An 18629-nucleotide genomic window follows, 5' to 3' on the forward strand; every position below is an offset into this window, starting at 1 on the left:
AAGCTTCTTTTGAGTAAATCATTTCTTAATATTGTTTAAAAAAATGACCAGATTATTTCAGTTATAACAAGAAATTTCTGCCAGGCTGTAAGTGAAATAAACTGCCAGTGGAACTAGAACTGGGTTGCTAAGTAACGGGCTGGGCTTGGCTGGGGTTGCTAGGTAACGACGCAGTGACTGTTGACTGTAAATTAAGTGGAACTAGAACTTTTTTTTAAATCAATATTAAGGAAGTACTGACTTAAAACAAGCTCCCATATCTTGCTGACAAGTTGCTTATTAGTTAATTTGATCTTATTTAAAGTGAACTAAGATAAAAACTAGAAACTAGATCGAAAATACTTGCAGTGTTTAACATCTAACAGTACTAACAAAGTGTTTCACAGCAACTCACCATGACTGACAGCAAATCGTAGCTTCTGTATGATTGCCAGGTTCCCGCTAACTCTATACAGCCCGTCTACATACAGACCTGCAGAGGAGCCAAACACAAATGGGTCAGTGACTTTTATAAAGCTCATCAGGAAACGACCTGCAGGTAAACTGCAGTTCCACCTCGACACTCACCGTTGTTCTCCACGTGATCGATGCACATCCTGACGAAGTTCGGTACCGTGGTGTTCTCCTGCTGACACAAGCCGGACAGACTGCAGCCGAAAACCTGATCTGAAGAAACAAATGACAGGAAACGGGTCACTTCTCTCCCTTCATGCAAAAACCGTCAGCCGAAAACGTTCTTTAAGCATCTGGGTTTTAAATCCACTCATCTTGGGTATGAATGTAAATTGATCTGGGGCTTTTTGTGATTTATTTAAACGGATCTTTGTCTTTGCATAATTTTGCATCCTATAACTTTAAGGAATTTGCTGCATAAGTATGAATTTGCTAAACTGTACTTACAGATATGTTTACAGATGTATTTAAAGTCATAATTAGGAGATTAAAGTTATAATTCTGAAGGTAAAATGTAATCATTTTGAGATTAAAGTCCTAATTTCAAGAAAAAAGTCAGAATCTGAAATTAAAGTCATACATTTTTTTTAATGCTGTCCCTAATCCTTCTCCATAACAAAGAGTGTGTGGATGCGAAGATGCATTTATTTAAATATCATAAATATGTTTAAATTAGAACCAGTAGGAACAGTTTTTAATTAAATTATTTCTACTTCTGGCTCAAAGTGAGAAAACTGTCTTCATTTAAGCAGCTTAAGCAAACAGATCTCTTATTTTATATACTGTAGTTTTATAAAAATCTAATGTTTTGCATGTAGTTTTCTAAATGCAAATGTCTGCTCAGCTAAAGGGTTTTCAGTGTTGAAAACACCAAAAAAAAAGTCACAATTTGCCACCAAAAACATAGAAAAATAATCAGAAAACAGAAAGTAGCATTGTCCTTAAATATTTTTTACAGCCAAATTAGAGAGAAAAAAGTTGTGCTGTTGATGCTTTGATTTTTCATGATGGATCCCTTAATAAAGCTGTTTGATGATTAAACAGGAAGTAGATTGAATGGATAAAACGGCCCAAACAGTGAAGGACTGCAGACCTTTGATGTATCCCTTGTCCCTGACGGACTGCATGGTGGGCCGGCGGTTCAGCAGCTTCTTCAGCTTGTGTCGGGTCTTCTTGGTGTCGGTGGCCTCAACGCTGGCCGACGGCTTCATGGCTGAGGAGGAGAAATGGGAGAAGACGCCGTTACTCACCGCTCGCCTCTGCACTCTGGTCGCCATGTCTCAATGTTTTCCTCAGACTGAAACTGATAAGGCATGTGCTCCAGCTTCATAAAGCTTTTGGACTTTGTTCTTTCATTTATTTCCCTTTAAAGCCCGTTTACGGTCCAATAAGGGAGAGGAATCAAACAGAAATATTCAATTTTCACTTTCAGTCGCCTTCAGCTTTAACTTCAGCTCTGACCTTTGTCTTTCTTGGAGAGTCTTTGGTCTTTGTCCTTGTCCAGTTTCTCCGCGCCGGGCGACTCGGGCATGTCCTCCTCGATGGCCTCGTCGGACTCCCAGGCCTGAAACACGGAGGAGGAAATGAGATACGAGGGGCTGTAAAGGTCCAACTGTTTGCTCTTTGGCTTCTCTGAACAGGAAATCAGGAAGTTTACGCTCAGGTTGTTTAAAGATGTCTTTGTTTCAATTCAACAATCATCTTTGAGGGTTTTAGTTTGTAAGTAGAGGGTAAAATAGGATGTTTTGTTTAACTAATTGCACTGCAAAAAAGTGAAAATCTTAGTACACTTGAAATAGGACAAAACTAAATTACAAGTAACTTTTCAGCAATATTTAGGAGGTTTTTTTTATTTAAAGGAAAAAAAACAGACAGACAAGCCAGTAATTTAAGTTACAGCATTTTATGCACATATTTATATTTAAATATAAGCTGGTGGAATTTGATTCAGCATGAATTAAATAAATGTTTGTTTGCACTGTCTGTAAACAGAATCTCAAAACCGTTTGAACAGAAAAAAATTGTTTCTCAATTAAAAATCGCTTCTGAATTGAATTGTGACTCTAAAAATCAGAATCAAATTGCTAGACACGATTCGAATCTCAGCACACTTGAAATAAGACAAAACTAATTTGCAAGTAACTTTTTAGCAAGATAAAGGAACTTGTTTTAAGTCAAAAAGGTCTCAACATGGATGAAAAAGTTCCACTGGCAGATTAATTCATTTAAAACAAGACATTTTGTAAGTGAAATAATCGTATATCTTGCTTAAAAGTTACTTGTAAGTTAGTTTTGACTCATTTAAAGTGCATCAAGACATTTGTACTAGAAACAAAAATGACTTGGTAATGTTTTATGTTTTTGCAGTGCAGGGTCTGAATTCTCTGATCTGATAAAGTTCATTTCGCAGCAGGAACCAAATCGTTTCCATTTGTTCCTCTTATCGTTCATCTACAGTCTCAAACTCTTCCTCTTTCTGTGCACTCGTTTGGCTGCGGCCATCTTGTTTGTGTGTGAAGCAGACGGACGGTGCAGCAGCGGGGCCAAACACTCACATGTGCGCTGATGGCTTCCTGCAGAGCTCTGAGCCACTCGTTCACCACGGTGTCGTTTTCAGACCAGAGCAGCAGCTCTGTGCCCTGACGGATCTTCAGCTGCAGGCGGCAGACAAAAAAAAGGGAAAAAGTTTGTTAATTTTATAAATCAACTTTAAAAAATACTCCTTACATAAGATTATTTTCTGTAACGTTACAAAACGCCTGATTTACCTGGAAATATCTTAATGTTTGTTTTTATCTGAACCAGTTTTAAAACTTTATTTTTCCTCATTTTTTTTGTTACAAATAATAAATACTATTGTGAAATAGTAAAAGTATCCTGAGTCGACCGAAAAGGAGCAGGGCCACAGAAAAAAATTTAAATTTAACCTCCTAAAGTTTTACATTTCTGATTAAAGCCTGAGATTAAAAGGTTAAAATTCTGAAATAAAAAGTTTCAATTGTAAGGAATAAAAGTCAAAATTGGCACAAAAAAGAATTCTGAGAGTAAAATCAGCATTCTGAGAAAAATCTTTAAAGAAAAGTTTGAATTCTGAGGAGGGAAAAGTTAAAATTAGCAGATTAAAATCAGAACTTAAAATCAGATTTCTGAAATTCCAGTCAAAATTGAGATTAGAATCAGAATGTTTAGATTAAAGGCAACATTCTGAGAAAAAAAGTCAAAATCATGAGAAAAAAACTAAATTATGAAAGAAAAAAACTAACTTTTGAGAATAAAAAGGTTAAAATTCTGAGAAAAATTCAAAATTCTCAAAGGAAAAATCTAAATTCTGAAATTACAGTCAGAATTTCAGTGGCATTAATCATCTTAAGTAAAAATCATACTATAAAAGCTGGCATTGTAATGATGTAAAATATTATTGATCATCTTGGCTCATGGCCACTGATGACCCCAAATAGTTTCTTAGAAAATTACAATATTAAATAAAACTTTTCTGCTTTGGTTTAATCTTTTTCTAATAATTACAGCTGGTATGAAATCTGTTGTATTTTGTAAACTTTGGAATGTATTTAAATGATTTTAAAACCTGGTAAAGTTCAGATTGTTTACTTTTTGACCTGATGTGTCTGCCTTTATTTTCATGCAAAATTAACTCATAATTACGGAGTTCAGAAGTGGATGGAATAATTTGGGGTTTTCACCTCTAAAACGTGCTTCTTGCTGGACTTGTCTTTTGGGGCCCAGTCCACTGATGCTCCCCTCAGATCCACAGTGAACTCTGGTTTGGACTGACCGCCTCCAAACTGGGTGGGAAAGACATGAATATGAAGAAAATATGAATGAATGTGGAAAAAATATGAAGAAATATGGAGAAAATATGAACAAATATGGAGAATGTGGAGAAAATATGGATAAAGGTGGAGAAAATATCAAGAAAAATGTAGAACATATGAAGAAAAATTGAGAAAATATGAAGGAAATGGAGAAAATATGAAAAACATGAAGCGATATGAAGAAAATATGGAATAAATATGGAGTAATATGGTAAAAATATGAAGAAAACATGGATAAACATGGAGAAATACTAGCGGTTGTAGCGTATTCAAAGTTTAAATTCACTGTTCTGCTGTCAGAGTTTGATATTTATGGCTGAAAAACAAATTATTGATCTGAATGCAGATAAAAATCCTCCACTATAAATGTGTCAATACCATCATCAACTACAATCAGGATTTTCTGATTTATTTCTGCTTTTTTGCAGTAATTTAGCCTTTTAAAAATAATGCTCAGTCAAAACATAAATAAACATAAATCTCCATGTTTTTGTGTATAAGAAAATCAGACATTGTCACTGTCTGAAGGTTTTTCAAGTTTTCTTTGAACTTTGGCAACTTATCATTATGTCAAAACTCAATATACCAGCTATGTAAACTATGACAGTTTTATACACATAAAATGTATATTGTTGCACTAAAAAGAGCAATTAGCTGAAACCGAATATACAGATGCCACAACCTTATCAACTAATCAGCACAAATCAGTCTGAACTACACTGACATCTGTGATAACTGTATAATTATGAAACAATTTAAATGAAGAAATCTCACCCAGCTCGTTCCGCCTCCCTGTCCTTTGGCGAACAGCAGCGATGAACCTTGGAGGACTGTCCACGAGGACGTCCAGTTCTTCCTGCAAAACGCACAAAGATTCATTCAAACGACACTAAGAAACACCTGAAGTTAACAAATAAGGTTAAATCTATTTCTACATCTTCCAAAATGGGGTTAGGCATAAAATATTAGAGCTTTATTTGGAAAAAAAAGACTTTAATCAGACCAAACGTCTCTAGTTTTAGATAAGTTAGAATTACCCTCATTATTATTATTGTACATTCTTACCCTTAATTTTGCAAATACTGAGTTACAGCATGCAGAAATAAATTAGAAAAGTAAATTTTAATATCTAACAATGTGGAAACAGTTTTGTTTTGAGGCTTTTAAAGAAAGTGAAAGAAATCCTCGTCGTCCGTCTTCACTCACCGCACTCTCTTCCCGTTCTCAGTGATCTTCGTCACGTTCAGAACGCCACACTTTTCAGACGGCTGCAGAGGAAGAAAACAGGCAGCGGTGCAGAGTTTCAGAGGAAAACTAAACATTTCCACATGCAGCTCTGATTGACACCCGCAGCTGGATGACAGGAAAACAAAAACCTTCACAGACAAAAAGCTTCCTGCAGCTCCATCATGAAAACAAAACCCAGTCAGCACCAAGCCACCACAGCAACACCGACACTCAGATTAGTATAAAACCAACCAAAATGTTCATTTATATTTAAATAAAGTAATTCAATTCATATAAACAAAATTAAATCAATATACGATGCTTTGGTGAAGTTTAATTCCTCTAATTCATTACATTACACCTTGTGTGTGTATTTTAGAGATTTTATGTGACAGACCAACACAAAGCAAAACTTAATCATAGAAAAAAATGATTCATGGATTTTTTGTTCTCCACAATTTCAAGAATAACTACAAACTAAAAAACATGTGATGTGGATTTCTATTAAAACTCCCTGCAGCCAATACTTTTAAAGAAAAACATCACTTTTCACTGCAACTCTTTATTATTGTGCCTCCACCAGATTAGATATGGAGTGCAGGTTGTCACAGTTTGCTCCAAACTAAATATTTAGTTGGCGAGGTAAATATTTTCAGTTTGAAGTTAAATATTTAACTCTAAACTAGAGTTAATTATTTAGTTTGAGGCTAACAAGCTAACAAACGATTTAGATTAGAGCTAAATATTTAGCTGCCAACTTATTATTTAACTTTCTAAGTAAGGTTAGCGAGCTAAATATTTAGTTAGTAAATTAGCGGCAAGCTAAATGATTTTACAGTTAAATACTTAGAAGCTACATATTTAGATTAGAGACATTTTTTAGCTTCAAACTAAATATATAGTTCAGAGTTGAATATTTAGCTTCAAATTTATTTAGTTTCCTAAGTAAATATATAGTTTGAAGCTAAATATCTAGTTATCAAGTTAGATTCAAACTAAATATTTATAATAATTGATAAAATTTTGCTTCAGATTAAATATTCAGTTTATTGCCATCACGACTTGTAAGCAAAATATTTAGTTAGTAAGGTAAATATTTAGTTTTAGGCTAGATATTTATCTTCAAACTGAATATTTAGATATAAAAATATTTATTTTAGCGTCTTTGTGTCGTGCTTTCACATAAAATCCTGAATTCTACAAACATTTCTCTTGAAATCCATTTAGGAATTGATTCAGACCAGCAATTTCAGATTTTTGATTATGATTTCAACATGCAAATTAAACTGAACCCATAGAATAGAATATCCAACTAAAAATCAAATTAAACAAATTTCTGTAAACAAGAATCAAACCAATTCCTACACAGGACATCCTTCCAGTTAAATTTTACGTCTTAAACGTCCAATATTTTTATATTCCCTGAGGTTTCCTGTGTAGGAACTCTTCAAAAAGCTGCGATGCATTTCACCGCTGAAGCCGGCTGACGCGTCGCGTCGCAGCGCGAGGTTAGTGGCGAGTACTAACAGAGGCGGGGGGAGACGTGGGGCTCAGATCAGGGTCAGGAGGGGAGGACTTGGGGGTCTGAGGACCTTCCTAGTGAACAAACATGAGTAAAAAACAAAACACAGAAGCAGTTTCACAAGGTTTAAAGAAAAGCAGGTTAATGGAAAACGATGTGAGCTAAGACGGAGGCGGCTGAAAGAGTCTGGCGGTAATCAGGAGTGAGATTATAAAACTGCAGAGTGTGAAGAAGCTCTGAGTAAAAAGCAGAAATGGATTATTAATAAAGCTTTTCATGCCTTTCAGAGAAACACTTTTATATCAACCCAGCATGTAGAATCCATGTAAAATTTAATCCAGCTGAAACATCACCATCTACAAAAACTCTGAATTAATATGAGCTGCAACAACATTGGGATCACTAAAATACTTTTGATTTAATTTGACTTGATTTACTCTGCACTGCAAAAACAGAAAGATCTTACCAAGTATTTTTGTCGTTTCAAGTTCACTTGAAATAAGAAAATAAAAAGTAACTTTTCACCAAGATAAAGGAGATTTTTCATGTCAATAATTCCTTTATACTGATTAAAACTGGCAGATTATTTCACTTATAACAAGACAATTTTCCCATAAGTGAAATAATCTGCCAGTGGGACTTTATAAAGGAATTATTCACTTAAAAATGCTTCTAAATCTTGCTGCAAAGTTACTTGTAAGTTAATTCAAGTGTACTAAAATATCTGCACCACTAAATTTACACAAATTCTGGGTAAGATTTTGTGTTTTTGCAGTGTGTGTATCAGGTAGCAGCAGAAAAACACAACAAAAACACAAAATCTGAAGGATTTTTGGTGCAGTAAAAACACTTAAAATAAGATAAATATAACTTGTAAGTAACTTTTCACTCAGATACAGGAGTTTTTTTACGTCAATAATTCCTTTATATTGATGAAAAGGTTCTTTTGGTAGAGTATTTCACTTCTAATGAGACATTTCTAATCTGACAGTGGAAGTCGAACTTCTTCATCGATGTCGAGGAGTTTTTCTGTTAAAAATGCTCCTATATCTTGCTGAAAAGTTACTTCTAAGTTAGTTTTCTCTTATTTCAGGCGTACTAAGACATTTGCACTCAAAACTAAACATAAATACTTGGAAAGATTTTGTGTTTTTGCAGTGTTGTGTTCATGATTACGGTGAAAATTTAACTGCAAAAATGATTTTTTATTTTTTTTGGGTCTAGTTTCTAGTGCAAATTATTTAGTACACCTGAAATAAGAGAAAACTAACTTATAAGTAACTTTTTATCAAGATGTGGGAGTTTGATTTAAATAAATTATTCTTTGATATTATTGAAAAAAGTACTAGTTTCACTGGCAGATTATTTCATTTACATATGGAAAAATGTATTGTTATAAGTGAAATAATCTACCAATTGAACTTTTATATCAAGGAGTTATTCACTTAAACAAGCTCTTATATCTTGATAAAAAGTTACCTTTAAGTAACTTTTCTCTTATTTCAGGCGTAGTTAGATATTTGCACTAGAAACTAGATAAAAATACGTTGTAATATTTTGTGTTTTTGCAGTGAACATTTAGTTTAGTTGTTTGATCATCTTCATGCAAGCTGATTGTGTTTAAATGGGGAACTTTTCCTCCCCGATGGGCCCGACTACTGACTTGCTGTTTGTACGGGTGTTGGCGAACAGAACCGGAGCGGGCCCGCCTGCTTTTTAACAGCCGCTGCAAAGGAATGAGTCTGCAGCTAAGATCTGGTTGTGTTAAAGCCTGATTAGTTTTGTTCACTACTCTGTTTTCTGGGTTATATTTTTGAAGGCAGAGACCTTTTCGCTCGACTCCAGGACGTAGGCGCTGTGCCTCCATTTTGTCAAGACGATGGGCTCGACGTTGTTCCGGTCCAAACTGCGGCTCTTCGGTCCGTCTCCGGCCGGCTGAGGCGGCGACAGGTTGTACTGCAGCAGAGGAGGAAAAAAGAAAAACAAAAACCAAACTGAAATTATTTTTCTTCTGAAATACTAAAGAATGAAACTGAAAATGTGAAGATTTTTTTCAGCAAATTGGTAAATTTTCTGTTCCCAGAGTTTCTAAGAAATGACAGAATTATTATGTTATTAAATAACAATATGATGGACGGATGAAAGAACAAAGAGATGAGGATGATTGGATGGATACATTGAAAAATGAAGGGATGACAGGATGATGGATGAACAGAAAGACGCATGAAAGGATAGAAAGATGGAGAAAAAATCTATTTCAGATGGATGGATGGATTTAAAAATGAAGGGATGGGAGGATGAATAGAAAGATGAAACAACAAAAAACAGAGGGATGAATGGAAAGATGGATGAAATGATGGATAGATGTAAAAATTAAGAGATAAGAGGATGTTTGGTGAATAGAAAGATGGATGAACGGATGGATGGACGAAGAGAAAAACAGAGATGAGAGGATGCATCCATCAATGGATGGATGGATGGAAGGATGGATGGATGGATGGATGGATGGATGGATGGATGGATGGATGGATGGATGGATGGATGGATGGATGGATGGATGGATGGATGGATNTGGATGGATGGATGGATGGATGGATGGATGGATGGATGGATGGATGGATGGATGGATGGATGGATGGATGGATGGATGGATGGATGGATTAACAGTTGGACGAAGAACTGTGCATTTTTCAGATGCACTGAAAAATGGATAAAACACTAAAAAAAAAATTCTCACTTCTTGTTAATTAACTTTAAATCTTTTGAAGTCGATGTAAAAAAAAGATACAATGATCAATCTGGCCAGCTAGTGAACGAAGGTCATTAAAAATATTTTTTTCCAACAATTTCAGTTTAAAAAAGCAAATATTTTTTCACCCTGCAAATAAAAACCTAACCAAAAATTTTAAACAAGTTTTTTTTTCCTCTGACAAACTGCAAAACATTAATTTAGTCGACACCTTTTCCTGCTTTTTCCACCAAACTATTAATAAAAACTAAAACTATTAAATGAATTAATATTTAGCAGAACTCTTAACTCTAGAAAAGTTGTCAGCAAAGTTAAATCTTGGAGTTCCATCGTTTCTTTTATTTGTTATTATTATTTTTTACTTTTTTCCCAGCGTCTTACCTTCGGCAGCTCCCATTCTGACCTGGAGCCGTCGGCGCTGTAGTAATAAGGCCTTCCCTGGTCATCGACATGTTTTAACCACTAGCAGCGCAAAAAGTAAAGAAAAAATAAAATGTATAAAGAAAATTATAATAAAACAGACACGGAAGAGAAAATAATTTCCTGTTTTCTGTTTGGCAACTTTGTTGTTTTGTAATATTGTCCCAGGATGGTCAAGCTAGTGCAAAAAAAATAAAATAAAATAAAAAATCAGTTAAAATCAGAAATTTACTATAATAACCACAAAAACTGGGTCAATCAGCGCTTTTCAAGCACTTTCAAGGTAAGCTTTAAAACCTTTCCAGCACCACACTCGAGTTAAAATCTATACAAATTAACTAAAAAGGAAGCTTCAATTCACTATAATACAAAATCATTTAATACCGGCATTGATCATATCTTGTAATAATATTCTACATTCTGCAATAGAGTCAAATGAAACTAAAATATAACAACATTTTGTGGTTTGTAACCGTCTCACGCACATCCTATAAACCTAATTTATAACCTATAAACCTGATTATAAGCTTTCTGGTAGAAATAGAAATAATTGTGGTTCTAACAAAGCTAAAATAAAGAAAATTTGGTCTGATTTAACTTCAGAGTGAGAAAAAATTTATGTTTTTATTAACTGTATAAAATTATCTGGTTTCAATTGTAAATTATGTTTTAAAAATTTAGTTTTATTAAATCACTAGGTTTATTACAAAACTGTGCAGTTCGCATATCAACCACTTTCAAAGACTTTATGCCGAAATCAGCAACTTTAAATGTTAAAAATAAAATTTTCTTTTAGTAGCATTCATCTGCAAACCAAAGGACTAAATTTGGTCGTCACTTATTCTGCGTTGTCCTTATGGAAAAGGATTAAAAATAAAAAACACTCAGACTTTAATCTCAGAATGTCGACTTTTTTCCACAGAATTTTGATTTTGTTTTCAAATTTAATATCAGAATTTTCACGGAGATTAATTTTTTAACTGAGATAAATCATCCTGATTCTATTCCCAGAATTTCCACTTTAATTCTCAGAATTCTAACTCTCAGAATTCCGGCTAACTCTCAGAATTCCGACTTTTTTTTTTCCAGAATTCTGACTTTAATCTCAAAATTAAATTCTGTTACAATTTTTTGCAGAATTCCGACTTTAATTCTCAGAATTCCGACTTTAACTCTCAGAATTCCGACTTTAATCCTCAGTATTCTTTTGTTTTTTCAGAATTCTGACCTTTTTTCAGGATTCTGACTTTTGATCTCAGATTTAAGTCAGAATTTGGAGACAAAAAAAGTCAAAATGATTTTCCAGTGGTCCTAATCCTCTTCCATATGTCCCAGTACTGTCAAAACAGTGGAGAGATTTAAAAAAAAGTCAGAATCCCGCCCTTTAAGAGGAAGTTTTTTACTCTAATTAACCAGAGGAACCAGGTCCAGCATGCAGTCCCAAACACCCAGCAGAGACAGCAGCAGCAGCTCGGCGGTACCTTCTCGTTCGTATAGTCGCTGACATACAGCGTGTGTCCGTGTTCGTCCATCTCCTCCGACCAGCCGCTCAGCGGCGAGCCGTACAGGCTGTCCGACTGGCTAGAGTAGGCGCTGAAGCAGGCGTCCTCTGAGGACAGAGGCTGGAGTCCTCCGACGGACAGCGACAGGAAGGGAAGGAAAGACGGCGAGAGCGAGAGAGGAGTGGTCTACCATCAGAGGGAAAACAGAGAGCATCTTTCACCAGAGGGACAGAGGACAGTCATGCAGCGATTTAGCAGAAACAGCCCACCACCATTAAAACAGAGGAGGAAGTGTAAACCTGATGCACTGACACTGAGTAAAGTTTATGCTTTTGGCCTGTAGGTGGCAGTGTGGTGCAGCCATTTGATGAATCAGAAATGATCACTGCAAAAACACCAAAGTATTTTGTCTAGTTTCAAGTGCAAATATCTAAATTCGCTGGTTGGGTAGCAGCTTGTTACATTTACTCCGATACATTTACTTGAAAATGTACTTTGAGGAGTGTTTTTAATATGCTGTAATTTTCACCTCTACTTGTTTTGGGACCTTATGTTTTATTTATACACTGCTCAAAAAAATAAAGGGAACACTTAAACAACACAATATAACTCCAAGTAAATCAAACTTCTGTGAAATCAAACTGTCCACTTAGGAAGCAACACTGATTGACAACAGGGACCCTCGTCGGGTCAATCAGTGTTGCTTCCTAAGTGGACAGTTTGATTTCACAGRAGTTTGATTTACTTGGAGTTATATTGTGTTGTTTAAGTGTTCCCTTTATTTTTTTGAGCAGTGTATATTTCTTTATTAGGTTTATTTAATAGACACACACAATAACAGTCAAACTGAATAAAACAGCAGTCCCATGTCTGTATCATGAAGCTTACACAGTAAGTTAATCTGCAAAATGTTTCCCTACATAGGCTTTTCTAGCCAATATATAAAACTATTAGRAAGTGAAATAATAATAGTGTAAAATATTAAAACGTAGATCAGTCAGTTTTAAGAGTTTGTGTGTTTTAAGCATTTTTTTTGCCATCTTTCCACAAATTATGGCATATTTTATTCTTAATTTTTAATTGTTCTGCATTSTCTCTTTGACCAACTTCTGTTTTCCATTTTCTTAAACCTAAAAGAAGAAATGAACTGATTCTATAAGGTGTGTATTTTTAAAGGTTTGTTCAGGTTTTTTTTCTCCAAAGCGTCATGTAGACACATTTTATKTATTTATTTTCATCCTATTTGAAGTGTAATGCCATATTTGCACTAGAAAGTTGACTAAAAATACTTAATTTGTGTGTTTTTGCAGTGATGTTAGAATCAAGGGAAGCAAACTTATGTGATGGGACGTCACTCCAGAGTGCGTTTTGAGAAAAAACCAAAAAGTGTGTTTTGATCGTAATCACAGACACTCTCATGAGCTGCAGTCGGCTCGTTAGAAGGAAAACACAGCAGTTCAATTTCAGATCAGTTTAGGAACTAATTACTCTGCTGCAAGGGTTTAATGAGGTGCTTGTCAAAAAAAGAAAAGAAACTCCAACTCTGTCAGATTATTATTTTTTTCTTCTGATGAGCCAAATCTGCCATAACCATTAGTCAGAGCTGACAGCAACTTCATTCTGCCAGGTTAATGGTCTGAACAGTAAAATCTTGATTTACTCCAGCTTGGCATAATTTACAACAACTAAAACTACTCACCAAGTGTTTTAGCGTCAAATGGTTCAAATTCTGTAAAATTCTCCAATTAAGAACCTTTTGCTATCCAATTATGAATTGGTTAATAAAAAAAAATCTGCCCAACACCGTACTGATGTTAAGTGAAGTTAAGGGTTTACTTAAGTTTTATTTTTAATATTGCATAAAATAAGCTTAAGTGGTTAGTTGAAAAAAACCAGAATGTCTGTTTTTATCTGATTAATTGACAGAATAACCCAAAGAATGATTGATAACTAAAATAATTATGCAATAAATCCGCTGTTAACTCTTTAAACTATTCTGCACAAAGTTATGCAAACTCTACAGATGGAGAAAAAATATTCTGCGCGTGTTTAAGCAACGCAGAACGAGAGGAAGCGATCCCTGCAATCGTACAAATCTGCAGCAAAGAGGTAACCATGGAAACTAATCAACAAAGCATGTTATTTGTCGCTTCCTGTTAGATTTACGCTAGCATTGCGTTTTCACTGAGCCTCATAGCTTTACAGTACTGTGGAAAAATCTTGAATCTTCTGTTACTTTGTTCCATTTTTTAAATTTTTTTTATTTAAAGCAGCTGGTTTTTCTGGGCCGTTGTGATCCGCGGTATCCCATAAGTTTCATTTTTATGTATTATTTGTGTATTGAGTTCATTTCCAGACACTTTTTTAAACATTTGGTAAAACTATTTAACTGTTACAAACATGAAAACACACCTTTCAATTTTATTTATAAAGTACATGGAAAAAAAACCAATATGTTTACCCAAAGTGCTATCTAAGCAGTAGGATGAAATAAATAATAATAAAATAAAACATTAAGCACAGAATAAGACGTACTAAAAAGACCACAAAGTTACAAAATAGAATATGACAAAAGTCACTGAAAACCAGCGTGTTTCTTTTAAAGAGAGACTTAAAAACAGCAACAGAAGATGATTGTCTAATGGCAACTTGTCCCACTATTGAGGAGCGACAACAGAAAAGGCCTGATCCCTTTAAATCAGCGGTTCCTGTATGACAACGATCCTACAAGGACTTAAAGGAGCAGTATTATGTAAAATCCACTCTTTTTAGCTTCACGTCATGCTATAATGCTATTTCCTCAACAAAACCTTACTTGGAGTGTTGCTTTGATTCTTTCTGACATGTCTGAGAAATCATTTAATCTCCATGGCAACCATTCAGCTGTGCAAAACGCCTGGGTGGACCTAGCCCCGCCTTCCAAGGCGCAGCTCCTCCTCAAAGCTGCTGTTTCCAAGCTACAGAGTTTCCGCCTCACACACACTACCCTCCCACTCTGCTCCTTCAGACTAGCCAGCAGCAATTAGCAAACACCTGGTGGAACTGCGCGTCAATCGTGCTTGTTACATGAGATACTTTGCAGTGAATTGCTGGAAAATTGTTGACTAAAAGTGTAAAGCAGCCAAAGCTCTAAAGAGAACTTTGAAAGATTTTTTTTTGAAAAATCCAGGTAGTTTTAAGCTTCTACAAATCCAACAAGTTAATGAAAATAAGTGGTTGGAAGAGCTTAAGTACAGCATACAGCCAATGGCACTACTAGGTGTTCCTTACTATATAATAAAATACGCAGATTGTGAAGTTTTAAAAGATTATGAAGCTTTTAAAATGTTTTCAAATCCATTTGGATCCAGGTAGAGGAAGAGTACAATATGATTATTATTGCAGGAAATGCGCTACAAAAACACAAAATCTTAACAAGTATTCTAGTTTCTAGTCCAAATAAGACAAAACAAGCAACTTTTGGTAAGATACAGCATCTTGTTTTAGGTCAATAATTAATATTGAAAAAGTTCTAGTTATAAGTGAAATAATATGATAGATCTTTTTCATCAATATTAAGGAATTATTGACTTAAAACAAGCTCCTACATTTTTTTGAGAAGTTACTTTTAGCTTATTTTGTGTCTTATTTTAAGTATACAAAGTTATTTGCACTAGAAATTAGACCAAAATACTTGGTAAAATCTTGTGTTGTTCCAGTTTCATCATCTATAAATTCCTTTACAACAACTAAAAGCCACTCAGCGGCCCTTACTTTGCTGCACACTGGTCCTTATTGTCCTGATGGACGTGAACTTTACCTCTGAGCTTTCCCCAGCGCTGTGCTTGTCGTCCCTGGCGTTCCCGACGCCGCCATCTTTGGTCCGCGGGGGCTTCCATGTCCTCTCGTGGGTGGAGCGGTTGCAGTAGTAATGTCTGCCGCTGTGGTCCGTGTATGTCTCCCAGTCGCCGGCGACGTGAAGGGGCGAGCCGGACGGCAGCGGCGGCAGGCTCTTCTTGCTGATCTTCAGCTCCTGGAGGTTGGTGTAGACCGGAGATTCGGAGACGCCTTGGCCCGAACTAGATCCAGTCTGTGGGAGAAAAAGGAATTAAATTTGTTATGCATGTTTCTGGAAACTGAATGAGGTTTCTGCGATTAAACAAATTCAAAATGTGTAGAAGTGATCCTGTGGAAACTTGTCTGAAAATAAATATTTTCCCCATTTTCTACAAGCTGCTTTGCACCCTTATCCCCACTGGGGTCGGGAGGGTTGCTGGTGCCCATCTCCAGCTAACGTTTCGGGTGAGAGGCGGGGTCACCCTGGACAGGTCGCCAGTCTGTTGCAGGGCAACACAGAGACACACAGGACACACAACCATGCACACACACACTCACACCTAGGGGCAATTTGGAGAGGCCAATTAACCTGACAGTCATGTTTTTGGACTGTGGGAGGAAACCGGAGTACCAGGAGAAAACCCACGCATGCACAGGGAGAACATGCAAACTCCATGCAGAAAGACCGGGGCCGGGAATCGAACCCAGAACCTTCTTGCTGCAAGGCAACAGCTCTACCAACTGCGCCACTGTGCAGCCCTCTAAATAAAATTCCATAAACATAAATTAAAAAAATGTAAAAAACAGTGTCTCCTTTATTATATTTCTTCTTAAGTGGTAAAAGATTAGAGAAAAATTACACTATGAGATTTTTTTGTCGCGATCAGTAATAATTTGAGCACAGAGGAGGAGAGAAGAGAAGCTGCTGTTTTAAAACTCTGGATGCCACAGACTCAAGCTAGGTTTGGAAAAGAGGAAGTAAAACTCAAGATGTGTGCAGAACATTAGGAAGACAATTTAGACACATTGATCCCTGCAGCTAGAAACAGAAAAACTTTAAATCTGTTACCGTAAAACCTGACGTCTTTTTGAGCCCGAGATTTAAAATTCATGCAGCTGCCATTCATCAAAAATCTGAATGTAAAGATTTATTTTTTTGCCAGCTAAACACCCACAATTACTTAAATATCTTAAGGCAAAACAAACAAAAAAATCACAAATTAGGAAACTAGGAATTTAAATTGTTTGCCAGTTTGTGCTAAGCTAAAATAGCTTTTTCTTTTTTTTAAATCAGGAAACTTCACTGAAAGAAACATTACTTGCTGTCCTTTCAGGACTGCAAAGATATAATTTACATTTTCAGATCCTGTTTTAAATTTAACTTGTTGCAAACAGCGTCTGCTGTCTGAGGAAACCTTTCTGGGTCAATAAAACATAATTCAGACTCATCTTGCTTTAATAATATGAAGTTATAGCTATGAACGGTAGTAACTAGATTTAAACTGAAGGTTAGTAAAAATTAAAAGCCTGGACAGCTGGTGAGTGAAGGTCACTATTCAGATATAAGTGAGCTTTAAGTTGGAGATTCTGCAAGCTTTTAGTTTTACTTAGGTTCAGCAGTTCAGTTTCTCCTCAGGTGTCATTAATAAATGCTTTGGTGTAACAAATGCAGCACTAATATTTAATTAGTTAAATTAACTTCTTGCATCATAAATGAATGACACAAACAAGGACTATCTGTGGTTGAAAAGCAGCCACAACCCACAAAAACAGCTGATTTTTTTGTTGTTTCATCATATTTTTTGGAGAAAAAATAATAATTAAAAACACAATGAATAAATAAATAAAATAAGAACAACAAAAGATGTATTCTTTTTTTGACAAAAATAACATAAAAAATGAAAAATCTTATATTCATGCTATTAACTGTATTAAAACTATAACAAATAGATTAAATATAAAAGCTAATATTAAAAAAAACAGACTCATTCTTCTGTTGATAAAAAAAATAATATATAAAAAACAAAATCTGATGAATTCAATGAGGGACGTCTCATAATTATTTAAAGTCGCCCGGCCACAGTGACAAGGAGCCATAAATAATACCGGAGCTCCAAGGCTCTAACACTGGGTCCTGTGATGATTTTTATTGCATGGAGATCAATAGAATTGAAATATGCAGGAGCCGAACAAACAGCCTGGAGGAACACATGAGAATGAGACGCCTGGTGGTCTCCACCACGGCTTCACGAAGCACACTCTGCGTGTACAGAATATCAGAGGATTTACAGCCGTTCCTGCGGGAGAAATCAAACAAAACGAAAGGTTACCTTCGGCTCTGCTGGGGATAAACTAGCTAACGCCTCGTCGTCCTCTCTGTGTATCGAGATGACTCGCAACAGACTTCTCCTGAAACGCGTCGCTGCCATTTGCTCTTGCTGTTTGTTTTGACTTCAGGTCAGGAAGTCGCTCTTTCATCGTGAAAACCGTGATGACTCTGTACTGACTCTGTCTTCCTTTAGCATGTGACTTAGAGTGGATGTGTCAAAGGGGAAGTCATGGTGGTCAGAGGGGCGGTGACCCGCAGAACCATATTATGTCTCAAGATGTGGAAAACACACTTTGGACACGTGTTCAACTTCTGTCCCCATAAATCTGTGCTGTTTTTACAGTTGCACCTAAAACTATTCAACCCTGAAGCTGCAAATTTCTGCCAACAAGAAGCAAATAATTTCTGTAAATAAACATAAAATACCACTTTAAAAGAAAATTGCTCAACTCCTTCATGAGAATCATGGTTGATACTTGATTATCATGAAGCGTTTTACCTTTAGGTCTCTGCAGCCAACACTTATTTTAGTCATCGGTTATTTCATTGAATATTCTGATTAAGTCCAACGAAAAACGTGACCCATTCTGCAGATTAGTTCCAAGTCCGTTTGTCCGTCCGTCCATCCATCCGTCGTCTGTTAGTCCAATCATTCATCCATTCATCCATCCAATCATTCATCTGTCAGTTATCCATCCGTCCGTCCGTCCGTTAGTCCAGTCATTTGTCCATTCATCCATCCAATCATTCGTCCGTCAGTCATCCATCCGTCCGTCCG

The 18629-nt window shown here is 35.8% G+C and overlaps 1 protein-coding gene across 5 annotated transcripts in view; it reads right to left on the minus strand.

Moving 5' to 3' along the window:
- Positions 1 to 18629, minus strand: part of LOC103479478 (rho GTPase-activating protein 12-like) — a 61820-nt gene that overhangs the window by 4181 nt on the left and 39010 nt on the right. For 2 of the 5 annotated variants that reach the window (XM_008433917.2, XM_017310190.1), the window contains 13 exons: positions 15506 to 15775; positions 11686 to 11892; positions 10166 to 10246; positions 8863 to 8991; positions 7041 to 7109; positions 5493 to 5554; positions 5061 to 5142; positions 4155 to 4256; positions 3009 to 3107; positions 1915 to 2017; positions 1547 to 1666; positions 568 to 666; positions 395 to 472 (listed from right to left, as the gene is read on the minus strand). In XM_008433917.2, the coding sequence (XP_008432139.1) occupies positions 395 to 472; positions 568 to 666; positions 1547 to 1666; positions 1915 to 2017; positions 3009 to 3107; positions 4155 to 4256; positions 5061 to 5142; positions 5493 to 5554; positions 7041 to 7109; positions 8863 to 8991; positions 10166 to 10246; positions 11686 to 11892; positions 15506 to 15775 (1501 nt within the window). The remainder of the gene's footprint in view (positions 1 to 394; positions 473 to 567; positions 667 to 1546; positions 1667 to 1914; positions 2018 to 3008; positions 3108 to 4154; positions 4257 to 5060; positions 5143 to 5492; positions 5555 to 7040; positions 7110 to 8862; positions 8992 to 10165; positions 10247 to 11685; positions 11893 to 15505; positions 15776 to 18629) is intronic. The other 3 variants (XM_008433919.2, XM_008433918.2, XM_008433921.2) reach the window with 3 other exon arrangements.

Source organism: Poecilia reticulata, linkage group LG17, assembly GCF_000633615.1.
Source record: "Poecilia reticulata strain Guanapo linkage group LG17, Guppy_female_1.0+MT, whole genome shotgun sequence".
Taxonomy (NCBI): domain Eukaryota; kingdom Metazoa; phylum Chordata; class Actinopteri; order Cyprinodontiformes; family Poeciliidae; genus Poecilia; species Poecilia reticulata.